The 17,690-nt window shown below is 35.5% G+C and overlaps 1 protein-coding gene across 1 annotated transcript in view; it reads left to right on the top strand.

Annotated features, from left to right (window-relative positions):
* The first annotated feature begins 27 nt into the window (after window positions 1-27).
* The window catches only part of SLC30A7 (solute carrier family 30 member 7), a 74,063-nt gene continuing 56,400 nt past the window's right edge, over window positions 28-17,690 (top strand). Inside the window, exons 1-3 of the mRNA XM_059900546.1 lie at window positions 28-277; window positions 497-598; window positions 13,929-14,042. Coding sequence (XP_059756529.1) covers window positions 198-277; window positions 497-598; window positions 13,929-14,042 — 296 coding nt within the window. The 5' untranslated portion in view covers window positions 28-197. The remainder of the gene's footprint in view (window positions 278-496; window positions 599-13,928; window positions 14,043-17,690) is intronic.

Raw genomic sequence — 17,690 nt, forward strand, 5'->3', positions numbered from 1 at the left:
ACGCGTTGCGCGGCTCGGGCCGGAAGTCGGCGGGTTTTCGGGTGTGTTTCTGAGTCTGTCTGTGTCTCGAAGCGGCGCGCGGCCCGGGGCAAGCGGGATTCCCAGATTCCCATCTGAGGCGTCACCACTGTCACTACCATCACCCACGGAGCCACTACTAGAGGGGAGTAGACCCGGCCCTTCGCCGGGCAGAGAAGATGTTGCCCCTGTCCATCAAGGACGATGAATACAAACCACCTAAGTTCAATCTGTTCGGCAAGATCTCAGGCTGGTTTAGGTGCGGGGTGCCGTATTTGCGGGAAGGGGGTGTCCGGCAGAAGGGGAAAAGGCCCAGACCTAAGGATGGCCCGAGGTCCAGGGAGGGAGCGTCAGGGACACCCTCGTTCGTGTGAGAACAGGAACGGGTGGACTGGAAGGGTCCTGAAAGGGGAACCCAACCTCCTGGTCCGGCACTCCTCTGACTTTCCCGGCTATTCCCTACTTGTGTCATGCTTAGGTCTATCCTGTCGGACAAGACGTCTCGGAACCTGTTTTTCTTCCTGTGCCTGAACCTCTCTTTCGCTTTTGTTGAACTACTCTACGGCATCTGGAGCAACTGGTAACCAAAGGGGAAAAGGGTTAGGGCGGAAGCAGCGGGTGGGGGAGACGAAGTACTGTTTGCTGAGTGCCACGTAGCTCCTCACCAGGAGGTTCAGCCCTTGCCTTTGCCACCACCTCTGCTGCTGAGGTGCTTTCTCATATCCACACCGATCTGGCACGGTTGCATTTCTTAAGAGCCGAGGCCATTACGTGCGGCAGTTAAGATTTAGGTCCCCTCTTCCTTTTCCCACCGCCCCCCACTCCGTCAAACCGGAGTGACAAGTCCCCTCCTCATTTTGACAGATGGAGAGAGTCTTTTGTCTTTACACACCTTAGCTTTGTCCACTTTCTTGGAATTGGGAGAAACGCGTTTCCTGCCACTCTGTGGGGGAGTGGCATTTGGGATTCACCCTTAAAATTCCGAGAGGGAATATCTGAGATGTTCTACTTAATTTGTTATTAGGTCTTGAAACCAGGAAGAGGTTTATAAAGGGGATATCCAAAGAAACATGTTTTCATTCTCTTTTAATTTTATGCTGAAACTGTATCATGATTTTCCTTTGGTCTTGACTGCGATGGAAGATCCCATATAGTTTTCTAAAAGCCTTACATCTCTTGAGTTGATGGTTTTTGGTGTCACCTTTGGTTGTTTTTGTTTTTGTTTTTAACTGCAATGGAAAGAGGTCTATCCAGTGTAACTGTGAAGATGCAGTACTGTTATCCAGGTGTTTGCTGTTGAATAACTTAAGGTCTTGTAAAATTGTTCAGCTAACGATAAGATCATCTCACTTCTAGGTGTACTGATTCCTCTTTAAATATCATACTCACTTGAGAATCTCATAATAGCCAACACTTCAAAATTTTATATAAAACTTAAGTTTTTTCTTGGGTTTCTTGAAATAGGTCTTAGACCCCAAGATAAGAACCCATACTATCTATGCTTTATTTGCTATTAATTAAATAGACAGTCTCTGTCCTTTAAGGTCCATTTTCAGAGAGAATTGCTGTTCTTGATTTTTATCTCTATTGAGATTGAACAATGACATTAGATGATACTACCAGTTTTTGTGACATGTATACTTTCATATGAAAAGGTGGACTTTTAAATTCAAATGTCAATTCAGTTTTATCAAAAATACTCAGCAGATTATGACGGTTATTGGTTTAGTCACCACTTAAGTGTAAAAGGCATATTGAAACATAATAAAATATCAATATATGTAATAACCATTTTTAATCCTCTGGGAATCCGATATATGTGTCCTGTAATATTAACACCCTTCGATATATTGTACATGTTAAAAGCACTCTATTGTCTTAGCTTGTATTGAAATAATCATACTTTATTATAAATATGCAATATTTATACTATATTTTATATTTTCTTCTTCCTAAATTATGCCATATTGTGGCATATATGCTGGCTGTATCAAGGCTGTATCTTGGTTTGCCTACGTACAGTTTTGCTACAATGACTTTATATTACAATACATTATATTTCACTGTGCTTTCCATTGCATAGATTACTATGTGAAATGTCTTGTTCAAGTGATTCATATTTGAAGTGCCTAAATCATCTCTTTATGGACAGCAATTCTTTTGATCTGTAGAGATCCATTGAGGAAATTACTAAAACCATTGTTTTCTAAGCCATTAGTCAATATTCATCAGTACATAAGGAAAACATCAGTGATGCATGACTTGTTCTGCCCTCAGGTGGCTTTTGTTCTTTTAATTTTAGGCCTTTTCTCCTCCAGTTTACTCCCTTTCTTTGTGTTGTATCTTACAGATTTGCAGTCTAGCTCTGAACCACATGCCTAGATTAATTAGCAGGTATACATTTTTATGTTAACCTCCACGTCCACAATCACTTTCCCCCCAATATTAATTTTTATCAGCTAATTGGGAGTACAAATGTGTTCCTGTTGAAGCGTTGGCAGACTTGGAAATTGCTTGGGCCTTTTCATAATCTGGCTTTTTGTCTTATTTAGACACAACAAATTTTGGGCGCCTTTGTTGACTGATCAGCAGTTTCTTTATATGACTAGATTATCTCTGTTCCTGAAGGTTCAATTAGATTTTAAGTTCCTTGAGTAAATTTGTTACCAAAACTTTTTTTTTTGTTTTTGTCATAGTCATTTCTGTGTTTCTTTGCATTCTGTAAAAGTTAAGCTTCAAGATGTTATGAAACATCAAGAGTTTTTTTCCATTATGGAATTAAAAGATAGATAAAACATTCTTTCTCTTCATGAATAAAGGTTCCTAGAAACATTTGATCTAGTTGCAACAAATGTTAAATAGTTTTGGTTCTTATTCAACACCTTCTTTTTAAATAAGAACTTAATTATACTTGGTTTATATTTTTGTTGGTGACAATGTGTCATTAGTGGAGAATAGCTAAGCTCTTTGTATATTTTCCCTCATTAAATATCCAGTGCCATTTACCTTTCTACCAGAATGTAAACTTTATTAAAGTGGTATCTCTTCTGTCTTATTCAGGCACCTTAGTACTTGGTGCATAGTATGCTTAATACATGTTTACAGAATGAAAGAATGAAGGAATAATGAATATATGGAATTAACCTCCCTATACTAACCATGCTAACTACCCCATTTGGGGCAGGGTGAGGGGGACATTAAACCCCTCCTTTCTCTTATTCTTAGTAGGAAAATGGTAGGAATACCATATGTGATCTTTCCTTCTAGGGTTCTTTTCCTTCTAGCATTTTATTTTCATTTACTTACTTATCGTTGAGTGACTAATCTCAAGGTAGAATGGTATATATAAACAATGTGTTTTGTACCATCTAGGATTAAGTTCTTTCTCAAGTTTTAGAAAAACCCCAAATTAGTGATTGCCTAAACAAGATAAAACTTTATTTCCAAAGTGGCTATTAGAGTTCCAGCCATCCCTAGCAGCAGAATGTCCAGAATGAAAAGGTAGGTACAGCGTCTTTTAAGGAGATTTATCTGGACGCTAACACACAACACTTTTCACTGATATTTCAGTGGCTAAACCTTTGTCACATGTTCATGTCCAATTGCAAATGCCATATTTGCTCCAGTCAAGCAGGTGTTCTGCTGAAAGTCAAGGATTTTTCACTAATGAAGAAAGGGAATACGTAGGCTCATGAAGTGAGACTAGAAAGAGAAATAAGCCAGTCGGACCTCTTCTACAGGTGGAAAAGTATAGGCGGTCCAGGGAGTTTTTTACTTTCCAGAGTAGCAGAAGAGCCTAGAAGTACCTGTTATCCAAGTATTTTCTACTGTACAGTGATTTTTTCCCTAGTATCTTAATATAGTTTGCTTTTTTTGTTTTTATGCTCTTCTATTTTATGTTTACTTCACTGTCTTAAAATTTTTAATTTCAGTGTTATTTTCTACCAAAGCTGTTACAACCATTTTCCCCCTTAGACATAGAGGAAACTCATTTAACTCAAAAGGTAAATGTCTTTGTATTAACAAAGTAATTATGTGTTAAAGAAATGTTTTAGGCCATACCAGTCACTCATTTGGTCCTACTTCTTATAAAGTATGTCATAGCATATGTTTGTAAAGTACTTCCTCGGTAAAGAAAGAGGCTTCCATTAGTTACGTATTTTTCTATAGCATTAAAAATTTTAAATGTCTTAGACTTTTATCAACTTTTCCCTTCTCTTCCCAAAAGACATTACTTATGGTTATGGTGATGACTTTTGCTTTTCTATGGTTTTTTTTTTTACTTTAAAAATGTAGATTTCTATTCCATTTTGCTGAGAATTTTTCTTTACAGTAAAGGGTTATATGGAATGTAGTGGAGCTGTGGGTTTTTCACTGTAACTCTCACTAGTTTAACAACTTATACAAATATCAGGATTCTAAGGATTTTCTAATTCTTGCTAATTAATCGATAGTTGATAGTTTCTTTCCCCCTTTCTATCTCATGGAACCCAAGTTGATGATTCCCTATCTTCGATTTTGAATTAATATCCAACAACCACTGTAAATATGCTGTTAGCCTAGTTACCAATAGACCTTTAAAAATTTTTTTATTGTGGGAAATGTATATAAAAGTAGAGAGTTTAGTGGACTTCATGTCTCCATCACCCAGCTTTAATGTTTATTAACATGTGGCCTATTTTATTTCACCTGTTACACTTGTCACCATTGAATTGTTTTAATGCAGATACCAGATATAGTATAATTTCTTCCATAACTACGTCAGTTGAGTCTAAAACATAAGAGCCCCCCTTTTTAACATAATCTGATGTCATTGTGACCTATAAAAATTAATAATTTATTAATATCAAATGTCCAGTGAGTGTTCAGATGTCCCTTATTAAATAAATTCTTTTTAAAGTTGGTTTTACAAATCAGAATTTAAACAAGATCTATGGTATTTGGTTGATATGTCTCATAACTCTCAATGTATAGGTTCTTTCTCCCTTTCTTTGTTTTTTCCTTCAATAGACTGTAAATAAAATCCATTTCATAAGTTTCTTTTGCCAAATGTTCTGTTCACATTTATTATATTTTGCTTCAGTGATCAGGTTTCTTTTTTATATCCTGAGAAGTTTTATTAAAATGTCCTTAGAAAGTGGTCACTTAAAAAAAAATGTTTAAAAATACATTTTAGTATTTAGTGTTTAAAGATAGAAGCCTAAAACGAGTAGGCTGCTTTTAGCAACTAATTTTTTTAATCAAGCCACATTTGATGTGTAAATCATATAACCTTAAATATTCTCTATGCTACCTTTATTTTCTAAGGAATTTTATGCCATGTAGTTTAAGTGATAATTCATAATCAGAAACATTTGCTGATATTGAAGATGAGCAGCAAAATTGACATTCCTCATTAACACTATTTTGACATATAATAGGTGAGCAGAGAACTAGAAGTAGACTTTTTTCACATGAGTTTGCTTACATAGTTGTAACTAAGTAATTTTCAAATCATGATACCAGGTTTAAATGAAAAGGTCTCATATCACAATGCTTGAAGAAAACGTGATGTTCTACCACCTCAGAAGAGGAAGTATTTTTTCAGGTAGAATCATGTTTTATGATATGCTAAAAATAAAATAACACTTTAATGACAATTAAATTTACTTAAAGTTTAGATAAAATCAAAATCTCATTTTGATGAGTATTAAAATTGCCATGCTATACCTAAGCCTCTTTAAAAGGGAACTTGATTGCTAGTATACAGTAGAGGTTTACCCTTTTCTTGCACTATTGCAGCAGTGTTTGGTGTCTATTGAATGTATATAAAATAAATCTGTTATAAAAAAGAAAGTGTGTAGTAATTTGCTAGGGCTGCTAACAAAGTACCACAAGCTGGGTGACTTAAACAACAAAATTTGTTGTCTTGTAGTTCTGGAGCCTAAAAGTCTGAGATTAAGGTGTTGGCAGGGTTAGTTCCTTCGGAGGTCTGTGAGGTCAGTTGCTTTGCTGGCAATCTTTTGTGTTCCTTGGCTTGTAGGAACCTAATCTCTGTCTTATCTTCACTTGGTGCTCTCCCTGTGTACATGTCTGCCTTCAAATTTCCCCTTTTTATAAGGACAGCAGACATATTGGATTTGGGCCCACCTTACTGACTTAATTTTAATAAATTATGTCTGCAGTGACCCTATTTCCAAATAAGGTCACATTCTGAGTTACTGGAGATATAGGACTTCAACATAGACATTTTAGGGAGGATACAATTCAACCCATAACAGTTTTTACTAACTATATATGTAGATCAATAAATCAGTAAATTTTAAAATTTATATTTATTTAGCATGAATACTTGCCTTCTTCTACAACTAATTTACAGTTATTTAGAATAAAAGTCATATATATAATAAAACCCTCCAATTAAGAAATAAAAACTTTAAAAGCCACATATACAGAGAAAAAAATAAACCTGTTAAATATGTAGACTAATGTCGTTGCTGAAATTTACTTTTAAATTTGGTTATAAAATCTCATGAAATCAAGGCAGGGTGGGTAAAGATTCTCATTATCAGGTTTTACTGCAACACCACAACTATACTGTTTTATCAGAATAGAGACAGAGTTTTCTGAAACCAAATTTTAAAAATAGCTTACCATATCAGTCCTTTATCAGAGCATAGAAAAAATCATAAACAATGTTTTTATTGGTTTTATAACACATTACAGAGATATTCTTCAAATGGGTCTTTCATACCTCAAAATATAATTAAATTATTATTTTCCGTGTTACAAAGCTATTAAGGACCAAATGTGTAGTTTTACGGTGATCTAACTATCCAAGGAAAATCTTAAAATAACTATAAATCTGAGAGGATTGCTTGGATAGCAAGAGCCTTACCTTGTTCTCCTCAGGTTTTGATTTTCTCACTCAGCCTTTTCATTTATTCACTATTTCTTATTCTGCTTTGAGTTGGGTATCAGATAAGTATAGACAGTACTTAAACTATCTTATGCATCTATATATAGTTGAATAAAATATACAAGGTTCATGATAAAACTTAAGACATTTTCAAAATACTTTATAATGATATTTGAGAAATTTATAAATTTTTGTTCTTTTCTGTGTGGGTGAGTAATGTGCTTTACTTCAGTTTCTAATTTTATAATTATCCTAAATTATAAGGAAATGTAAAAACTGCTTTTTCTACTTCTGTGAAGAATGTTTTTGACTTTTAGTTTGTAGCACTTACAATTGAAGAAAGCTGTAGCATATAACCAAATATTGAGAGCTCTGGATCATGCTGGGAACACTAGATATTATAAGGTATTAATAATAATAGTAATAATGGGAATATCGATGTGGCTTTAATGTGACAAGCACTGTGATAAGTGTTTCACGTATATTAATTCACTTATAACGTTTATGACATTTTTTACTGTTACCTGTTTAAATGATGGCTAAAAAATTGAGGTCCAAAGTAGTTAAACAACTTCACAGTCATAGAATTAGTAAATGGTAGAGCTGGGATTTGAACCCAGGTACTCTGACTTAAGAAGTAGTGCTCTTAACCATTCTGATACTTCTTGATTTTTAAAGATTGAGCTGCTGATATGCTTGCTTTCAGAATATTTCTGTTGACCTATCCTAAAGCTTCCTGATTTCTTTCCTCAGCTCTGTCCAGTCTGCTGATGACCAATTGGAAGAATTCATCTCTGACGCCTTGTTTTTTGTTTCTAGCATTTCCATTTAATCTTTTTTTTTTGTACTTCCCATTTCTCTGCTGAAATTTTGCATTTATTCATGCATTTTTTCCCACCTTTTCCATAGATCCTTTAACGTATTAATTATAGTTCTGATAGTTCCAATATCTGGGCCAGCATCTTGGTCTGGTTCTGTTGACTGCTTTATCTCTTCACAACGAGTTATTTTGCGTGCTGTTTTTTGTGTTTCTTGAAATTTTTGATCAAAGCCTTGACATTGTGAGTAGAGATCAGTAGATATTGAGGTAGTAGTATTTATGACTAGGAATAAGCATGCATCTTCCGACAGGCGATTAGGCCTTTTGCTTCCAGTATTCTTCGTTTGCATGTGTCACAGAAGTTCTCACTTCATACTCAATGCGCCCTCCCCCTGCCGAGCTATAGACTGCTATTGATTGTTACTCAGTGTGAGGTTTGTGGTGAGGGCAGAGGGGCATTCATTAACTTGACCAAGCCTCAGTCTTAGGCAGGCCCTGTGAGCCTGGGCCTCAAGGGTGCCTCAGTCTTAGGCAGGCCCTGTGAGCCTGGGCCTCAAGGGTATGTTTTTTGGTTTGTTTGTTTTTCTTTTGTTTGTTTGTTTGTTTTTAACATTTTTCCCTTCCTTTGGTGACAGCCAAAGTCTGTCACATTTATGTAGGTGGTCTTGGGTGAGAGTGAGTTTCCTGCTCCTTCTTTGGTCAGAGCAGAACATCTGCTTTGTGTTGGTACAGGATCCTCTGCCCAATAGGATTTCCTGCCCCACCCCCCCTTAGTGGCTTTTTTTTTAAGCATGTATAATACAGATCTTTAACATCTCAAATAATATGTCGCTTCATGTATCTTGTAAGAGCTTTATAATAATACACTTCCATTTCCTTCTATCCTGTGTGCTATTATTATTATTAATTTTCTTTTTTTTGGCTGTGTTGGGTCTTCATTGCTGTGTGTGGGCTTCTCATTGCGGTGCGTGGGCTTCTCATTGCGGTGGGTGGGCTCCTCATTGCGGTGGCTTCTGTTGCGGAGCATGGGCTCTAGGTGTGCGGGCTTCAGTAGTTGTGGCTTGTAAGCTCTAGAGCGCAGGCTCAGTAGTTGTGGCGCACGGGCTTAGTTGCTCTGCGGCATGTGGGATCCTCCTGGACCAGGGATCAAACCCATGTCCCCTGCATTGGCAGGTGGACTCCCAACCACTGTGCCACCAGGGAAGTCCCTGTGTGCTGTTATTGTCATACACTTCACGTTTATGTAAACCCTACAATACAGTGTTCCTATTTTGGCTTTATACCGGAGGTTAGCAAACCTTTTCTGTTGACAGCAGATAGTAAATATTTTAGGCTTTAAGGGTCATAAGGTCTCTGTCACAGTTTCTCCATTCTACTGTTATAGCACGGAAGCAGCCATAGACAGTATATAAGCAGGTGAGCATAACTGTGTTTCAGTAAAACTTTATTTACAAAAATGAATGGTGGTCCAGATTTGGCTTGTGGGCCATAGCTTGCTTACCCTGCCTTAGATTGTCAGATATGTTTTTTTAAAACAGCTTTATTGAGATATAATTCATATACCTTAAAATTCTCCCATTTATAGTCTACTATTGAATGGCTTTTAGTATAGTATTCACAGAGTTGTAAAACATCACAACAGTCCGTACTGGAACATTTTTATTACTGCAAAAGGAAACCTTGCACCCCTAGCCATCACCCTCCAATTCCCTCATCTCCTGATCTGCCCCAATTCTGGGCAATCACTAATCTATTTTCTGTCTCTGTATATTTGCCTATTCTGAACATTTCATATAAATGGAATCATTTGCATATGATCTTTTGTGACAGTTTATTTCACTTAGCATAATGGTTTCAAGGGTTATCCATGTTCTACATGTATCAGTATTTCATTTATTTTTGTTACCAAATAATATTCCTGCAGTGTGTGAGGGTTCCAGTTTCTCCACCAACACTTGGGATTATTGGGCTTTTTTATTGTAGTCATCATAGTGGATGTGAAGTTGTTTCTCATTGTTTTGATTTGCATTTCCCTGCATTGTAGTTAATGATGCTGAGTAACTTTTCTTGTGCTGATTGGCCATTTGTACGTCTTCTTTGGAGAAATGTCTATTCAGATTCCTTGTTCATTTAGAAAGTTGGATAATTTCTCTTTTTGAAGAGTTTTAAGAATTCTTCATATATTCTGGATACAAGCCCCTTGTCAGATATATGATTAGCAGATATTTCCTCCCACTTGTGCACTGTCATTTCACTTTCTTGATATGTCCTTTGACGCGTGAAAGTTTTAAAATTTCAATGATGTCCAGTCTCTTACTCTTTTTTTTGTTGCTTGTGCTTTTGATATCATATATAAGAAACCATTGCCCAATCCAAGGTTGTGAATACGTTAGCTTTTATGTTTAGGTCTTTGATCCATTTTAGGTTAACCCTTGTGTATAATATGAAGTAAGGGTCAAAAATCATTTCCTGCATGTGGATATCCAGTTGTGTCAGTGTTGCAAACACTATTCTTTCCACCATTGAACTATTTTGGCATCCTTGTCAACAAACAGTTCACCATAAATGTGTGAGGGTTTATTTCTGAACTCTATAAATTCTATTCTACTGATCTATACGTTTATTCTTATTCCAGTACCACCTTGTTTTGATTTCTGTAGCTTTATAATAAGTTTTGAAATTGGGAAGTGTGAGTCCTCCAACTTTGCTTTTCTTTTTAAACATTGTTTTGTCTATTCTATATCTCTTGCTTTTCCATATGAGTTTTAAGATCAGCTTGTCAATTTCTCTAAAGGGGTCAGCTGGGATTTTGATGGAGAGTGAGTTGAATCTGTAGATCAATTGAGGAAGTATTGCCATCTTAACAGTATTGTCTTCTGATCCATAAACATGGATGTCTTTCCATTTATTTAGGTCTTCTTTAATTTTTTTCCAACAATATTGTATAGTTTCCAGAGTATAGCTTTTGTACTTTTTTTTGTTAAATTTATTCCTAATTATTTTATTCTTTTTGATGCTACTGTAAATGGAAATTTTTTAAATTTCATTTTTGTGCATCACATTATATAGGAATATAATTCAGTTTTGTATGTTGATCTTGTATCCTGCAACCTTCCAGACTCATTTATTAGTTCTAATAGTTTTTTAGTAGAGTCCTTAAGATTTTGTATGTACAAGATCATGCCATTTGCAAATAGAGATAGTTTTACTCCTTCCCTTCCAGTCTGGGTGCCTAATTTTTTATTTCATTTCCTGCCTAATTGCCCTTGTTACACCCTCTAGTACAATGTTAAATAGAAGTGGTAAGGGGACATTTTTATCTTGTACCTGATCTTAGGGGAAAGCATTCAGTCTTTGGCCACTAGTGATGCTGATGTTAGCTGTGGGGTGTTCGTAGATGCCAGTTATCAGTTCAGGAAGTTCCCTCCACTGCAAGTTTGTTGAGTGTTTTCATCGTAAAAGTGTTGGGTTTTGTGAAATGCTTTTCTGCATCTATTAAGATGATTATGTGGGTTTTGTCCTTCATTCCATTGATATGATGTAGTATATGGATTGATTTTCGTATAGTTAACCAACCTTGCATTGTTGGGATAAATCCCACTTGGTTGTGGTGTATACTCTTTTTTTATATATTGCTGAATTTAATTTGCTAGTATTTTGTTGAAGATTCTTGTGTGTGTATTTGCAAAAAATACTTGTCTGTAGTTTCTTTTCTTGTGGTGTCTTTTGTCTGATTTTGGTATCAGGGTAATGCTTATCTTATACAATGAGTTGGGAAGTATTCCTTTATCTTCTGTTTTTTGGAAGAGTTTGTAAGGGATTGATATTTATTGTTCTTCAAATGTTTGGTAGGATTTACCAGTGAAGCCATCTGGGCCTAGGCTTTTCTTTGTTGAAAGTTTTAAAATTATTAATTTAATCTGTTTACTTGTTATAAATCTATTTAGATTTTTTTTGACCCAGTTTTGCTAAATTGTTTCTAGGAATTTGTTTATTTCATCTAAGTTATCTAATTTATTGGTTTATATTTAGTTGTTCATAGTATTTTCTTATAATCCTTCTTATTTCTATAAAGTCAGTAGTAGTATCTCACTTTCATTGCTGATTTTAGTACATTGAGCCCTTTCTCTTTTTTCTTGGTCAGTTTATTTAAAGGTTGTGAATTTTACTGATATTTCCAAAGAACCAACTCTTGGGTTATTGGTTTTTCCTCTTTTTTTCTATTCTCAATTATCTTTTAAAGATACTAAAAGTTAGAAAGTTATTTTTAATATTTTTACACCTATTTATCATTTTCAGTGATCATCATACAAGGCTAAGTTTCCATCTGGTATCATATTTGGACTTAAAGAACTTTTTATTCTTGTAGTTCAGATCTGCTGGCAGTGAATTCTCTCAGTTTTGGTTGTCTGAAAAAGTCTATTTTATCTTCATTTTTGAAAGGTATTTTGCTAGATGTAGAATTTTAGGTTGACGCTTTTTTTTTCTTTCAGTACTTTAAAGACATTGCTTCATTGCCTTCTGCCTTGAGTAGTTTCTGATGCAAAATATGCTATTAATCTTACCTTTGTTTTTCTGTATCCAATTTTTCTTTCTTTTTTTTGGCTGTTTTCAAGATTTTCTCTTTCTGTTGGGTGTTCCGCAATTTGTGAGGTATGTAGGGTTTTTCCCTTGCTAGTACTTCATTAAGCTTCTTGGATATGTGATTTGTTTTTTGTTTTTCATTAATTTTGGAAAACTCTTCAAGCATTTTCTCTTTCAATACTCTTTCTACCCTATTCTTTCTTCTCTATTACTGAGAATCCAAATACATGTATTTTAGTCTGTTTGATGCTTTGATAGGTTTTGAATGTTCTGTTCTGTTTTTTGTTTTTCTTTTTCATTCCTTTTCTTCTTTGTGTTTTACTTTGGATAATTTCTTTTGACCTAACTGATTCTTTCACTCTGTGTCCTGTCTGCTCAGAAGCCCATGTATGTTATTTTTAATCTTCAATACTACGATATTTTAAAAATTTTTATCATTTCCATTTGATTATTTTATAGTTTCTATCTCTGTGGAAAGTCCCTGTTTGTTCATAAATTTTCTCCAGCTTTGTACCACATCCTTTAACATATTAATCATATTTGTTTTAAAGCCCCTATTACAGTCTAATCTCTGGGACTTTTCTGCTTCTGATTCTGTTGACTGTTTCAGCTCTTAACAATGGGTCTTATTATTTTTTTTTCCTTGATCTTGTTATATGCCTTATAAATATTTATTGAGTGCTGGATATTATGTTTAAAAGAATAATAGAGACTGAGGTTAGTAGTATTTATGCCCAGAAATGTGCACGCCCTTTTTGTTTTGTTTTGTTTTGTTTTGTCAGCATGGGGGTTTTGAACCTATCTGATCAATAGTCGAGCTGGGCTTTTGTGTTTTGGTATATTGCTAGTTAATGTCAAAAAGCCACAGACGTCACATTTCCAGAGGCTTCTACCACTTTGTGCTTAGTGTAGGATTTTGAGTACTGGTGGGTTTTTTCGGTGTTCTTGTTTCACTCTCAGCTTTCAGCAAGCCCTGCATACCTGTGCCACAAGGGAGTCTCTCTGTGCTCTTGCTTGACTCTCAGAGGTAGATTGCTGTTGTCTTTTACTTTAGGCAAGGCTTTGGTTGGGGAAGTGGGGGGATGAATATTTCATTCTCCTGTTGCAGCCTCAATATTAGGTAGGCCCTTTACCCCTGAGTGTCAGAGTGGGTGTTATTAATGTTCCTGCCCCTTTCCCCACCCCTCCCCTCCAGCCTCATATCAAGAAAAGGAGCAAGGGTCCTGCTCCTCTTCCAACAGCAGACCTTTGCTTTGTATCAGTGTAAGATCCCGGGCCCAAGCTGGCTTTTAGCCTTGCCCCCGGTAGCAGATGGCTGTTTTTTCTGTTTCTCTTTCAGTGACAGCTGACCTTTGCTAGTCATCAGAGGGCAGGCAGATGCCTATCCTTCTTTCAGTAGCAGCTGGGCTTTTCCTTTGGCAAGGGGTATGAGGGTTTCTTCTTAGATGCTTAAAAATTATCTTTAATATTTTCAATATATCATATTTTAATGTTGTCTTTTTAGAAGATTAGTTCCTGATGAGCAGAGGCTTGATCTTAGATTTTTAGAAAAGGATGACTGCTATTTGGTTATTATTATAATATGCCAATGTGTTTGTTCTTTTCCAGCTTAGGTTTGATTTCCGACTCTTTTCACATGTTTTTCGATAGCACTGCCATTTTGGCTGGATTGGCAGCATCTGTTATTTCAAAATGGAGAGATAATGATGCTTTCTCTTACGGGTAAGACTTTTTAAAAACATTTTTATTGAAGTATAAGAAATACAGAAAATAATACATAAAACTCAGGCTCAATGAATTTTCGCAATTGAATACACTTGTCTAACTTGAACCCTTGAAAACCCCTCATGCCTCCTTCTAGTTCTTTACACTCACCTTCCCGCTTTCCTAACTCCATAGGTTAGTTTTGCCTGTTTTTGGACAATATATAATTGGAATCTACAATGTGTACTTTTTTTTTTTTTTTGCATCTGAGTTCTTTTGCATCTTGATTTTACCAAAAATTTTCAGGTGAGATTGTTACTAGATAGGGAAATTTCTCAACTCTTAATCTATTTTTTTTTTTTGAAGAAAGAGGAAAAAGAAAGTTTCAGTATATGAAAATGGTCATGTTTCTTTATTTTTCTTTTTTGGTTGATATTTTGTTTACTTATTGTCTTCAGCTCTGCTTTTGTGTAAAATACTTCTCTTACTTTTGCTGAATATGCACAATTAACTAAATATTTGGAAAGTGTTTTTATGTGGAAGGGGCTGGTCTCACTTCTGAGCCTAGTAACCTTAGAGGCAGAGTTTGCTTTTTGCCATCTCTGATTGGGGACAGCAATGGAATTTCCATTATTTGATTTACTCTGCCTGAGTGTTTTCTCTTTTTTTGAGCTCATAGACTATTTTACAATGTGATTATATTTATGTGTAAATAAGTAGCGCTCAGAACTAATATCCTCTTTCGCTTTCTCTCTCCCACCCACTTTCTCGTTCCTGCTCCCGCTCTCTCACCTGCTTACTTATTGACTCTTGCCCTGTCTTTTCCCCTCCCCCTCCCTTCCCCTTGTGAGTGCTGTCTTGCACTCCCTCCTTTCTTTGCTGTCTTTCCTGTTTTCACTCCATCTCTCATTCGTCTCCCCATCCTCATACTCATTCTCTCCCTTTTACTTCTAAACTCCCTTCTCTCCTTTCCCGTTCTTTCTTTCTAGTTACTTGGGTCTGTGCTCATGGTCTTTTTTTCTCCCTCTCCCTTCTACTCTCCATTCTCTCTTTCTCCCTCCCTCACATCTTTTCTCTTATTCTTTGCTTTCTCCTACTCTCTCCCTCTATGCTGTAGCACTGTATCCCTAAGACTCTTTCTCATCCCATCTTCCCCACCCCTTAACCTCTTCAGCTGCAGTTGTTTTTTTTTTTTTTTCTCTCCCTTTCCCAGGCTCTCTTTCTTTCTTTCTCTGATTCTCCTTCCCTGTGCACTTTCTTTCCTGTGCAGTTCCTCTCATTCTCTCTCTCTTCCATTCACATCCACCCTCTTACATGCACTGTCTCTTGTGCCCCTGGTTCTCTCTTCTACTGGTGCTCCCCCACTACTTCCTCTTTCTTTCTAGCTTTGCTTTTGTTCTTGAGTAATTACACACTCTCTGCTTCTTGCACGTGCTCTTGTTCTCTTCAGATGTTTATCGAGGGCCCAATATGATTCGAATACTTTGCTACTTGTAATGATATAAAAATGAATAAGATATGACATCTGCCTCGGAGGAGCTTGTGGTCTGATGGGGAAACAGCTCTGTAAAAATCCTCTGATAACTATACATTGTGTGACAAGTGCTAAAAGAGAGATATGTGAAATTCTGTGACAGGACTTGCTGATTTGGGGTATAACCCAAGTGATATGATTACTTGTAACATTATAAAAAGTGACACAAAAAATACTATTATGTTATTTTTATAGAGCAAGAGATCCTATTTATTTATAAATCCAAACAGCTCAAAAGCTCAGGAAAGAACCTATTCCATGGCACTGTATAATCAAAAGACTCTTAAGTATATTTTGAATTACTAAAGGTTGTATGTGAAGTTATAATTTTGTGTTGGAAAATTAGTACTTCATACATATTTTACATAAAAAAATCTAATTAGAGTATCTTATTAAGCAGTCTTCCTGGATAAACAGTAACTAACTATAAGAATTCTCCTCAATTCCTTAATTCTTAGGGTATCTATTGTTTTCTATTTAGAATGCATAATCTCCTGGTATAAGACAGTTTTTAGAAATAGCTTTGAATACCTTCAGTACCATAGCAGGTTTTACTGATTCAACTTTAACTAAAATATACAAGAGTAATATTCTTGACATTTTTTAATTTGTTTATCCTGTCTTCTCCTTATTTGCTTTTTTTTCTTTTGAGAAGGGAAAAATTAGGGGAAAAAAGCTTATGTAACATTTGAAACTATTAGTAATTGCTATAGTAGTAAGTAGCAGCAGTAAATGTAGGTGCCAGTATAACAAAATGACACTGAGTAGGCTAAGCCAGTGATGAATCCCCAAACCCCTAATTCAGTATGATCAGAATAGCAGGCTGACTGCAGTAGTAGAAACCATAGGCAGAATCTGAAAGGCAGCAAAGACTTTTCAGTATTTTTTTATGTAAAGTCATCTCTGTGTCTTGACACACTCCTAATTTTGAAATAGCAAAGCTAGAATAAAAGTAATACATATCTGATAGGTAGATAGATGCATATGTGCATGCTTATATACATATGTACATATATTTGTATCTTTTTCGCCCTGGCTAAAGAATCCAGATACCATCATACTAAATAGGCAATAGCACATTCATGGATCATATGTTTTAATTCCAAGACTCAGTCTGTTCAGGTAAACACAGTGTGTTTGGAAAAGCAAGTGTGTCTAGATTTCACAAGTTTTTCATTTTAATCCTGCAGTCAAGTTTAGCAAATATATTAAACCTAATTAAAATCGCTTTAGCCCAACAATTTATCAGAATTTATGGAGCACCTACTAAGCCTAAGCATTAGGGACAAAAAGATGTCTGAAAAACACTCCTGCCTTTGATCTTGAAATCTAATGGAACTCAAGGACAAAAGGCTTTCCATCAAGCATTAGCTATGGGATTAGAAGGGTGGGTTAAAAGAAAGTGTTTTTTATTTCTTGGGCAGTAACACTGTTGATATATTAGATAAATTCCTAAGTGTGGATTGTGGAAAGCAGGCAGTGAATTCTTTGAATTTAATGAAAAAAAAGTGTTTGCTTTGACAAATAAGATATTAATTTAATTCACTTATATGTATTAGAAGGTAGACATATGCAGTATTTCTGAGTGTAGAAATATACACTATGTTGGAATGTACTTAACAGACAAGCTTCAACATAACCATATGGAGTATATTTTAAAGAGTGTTTTCTCTTTAAAAATATTTTTTGCAGTGAAAATTGTATTATCTAGAAATTAACATAGAAAGCTAGGAAGTCTAGCTTTTTGATGCTCCTGTTACATTGTTCAAGAACCAGAGTGATTAACTGCTGTCAGCACCCTTTGAATAATGTCTGAACATGTAAAACTGCCAAGTTCAAGTTGTTTTAATGACTTTAACTAAGCCAAATATACCTCATGGAAAAATAAAATCTTTCCCCAATGCTTCACACAGGTAGGAAGCAGAAAGCTTCAGAAGTCCATGGAGAAAAAGAGAGGTATTTTTAAAATAGTTTAATTAGAATTATGTGAAGCTAGAATTGATTCTAAAAATAGGTAATTGAAAAGTTTTTGTTAAATTTATTAATCTTAGAAGAAGAGTGATAGAAATATAAATCTCAAGTTGTCTCTGGGATAATTCAGAAATAATTATATTTTCCTTCAGTCAAAGCTC

Source organism: Balaenoptera ricei, chromosome 1 (assembly GCF_028023285.1).
Source record: "Balaenoptera ricei isolate mBalRic1 chromosome 1, mBalRic1.hap2, whole genome shotgun sequence".
Taxonomy (NCBI): Eukaryota; Metazoa; Chordata; class Mammalia; order Artiodactyla; family Balaenopteridae; genus Balaenoptera; species Balaenoptera ricei.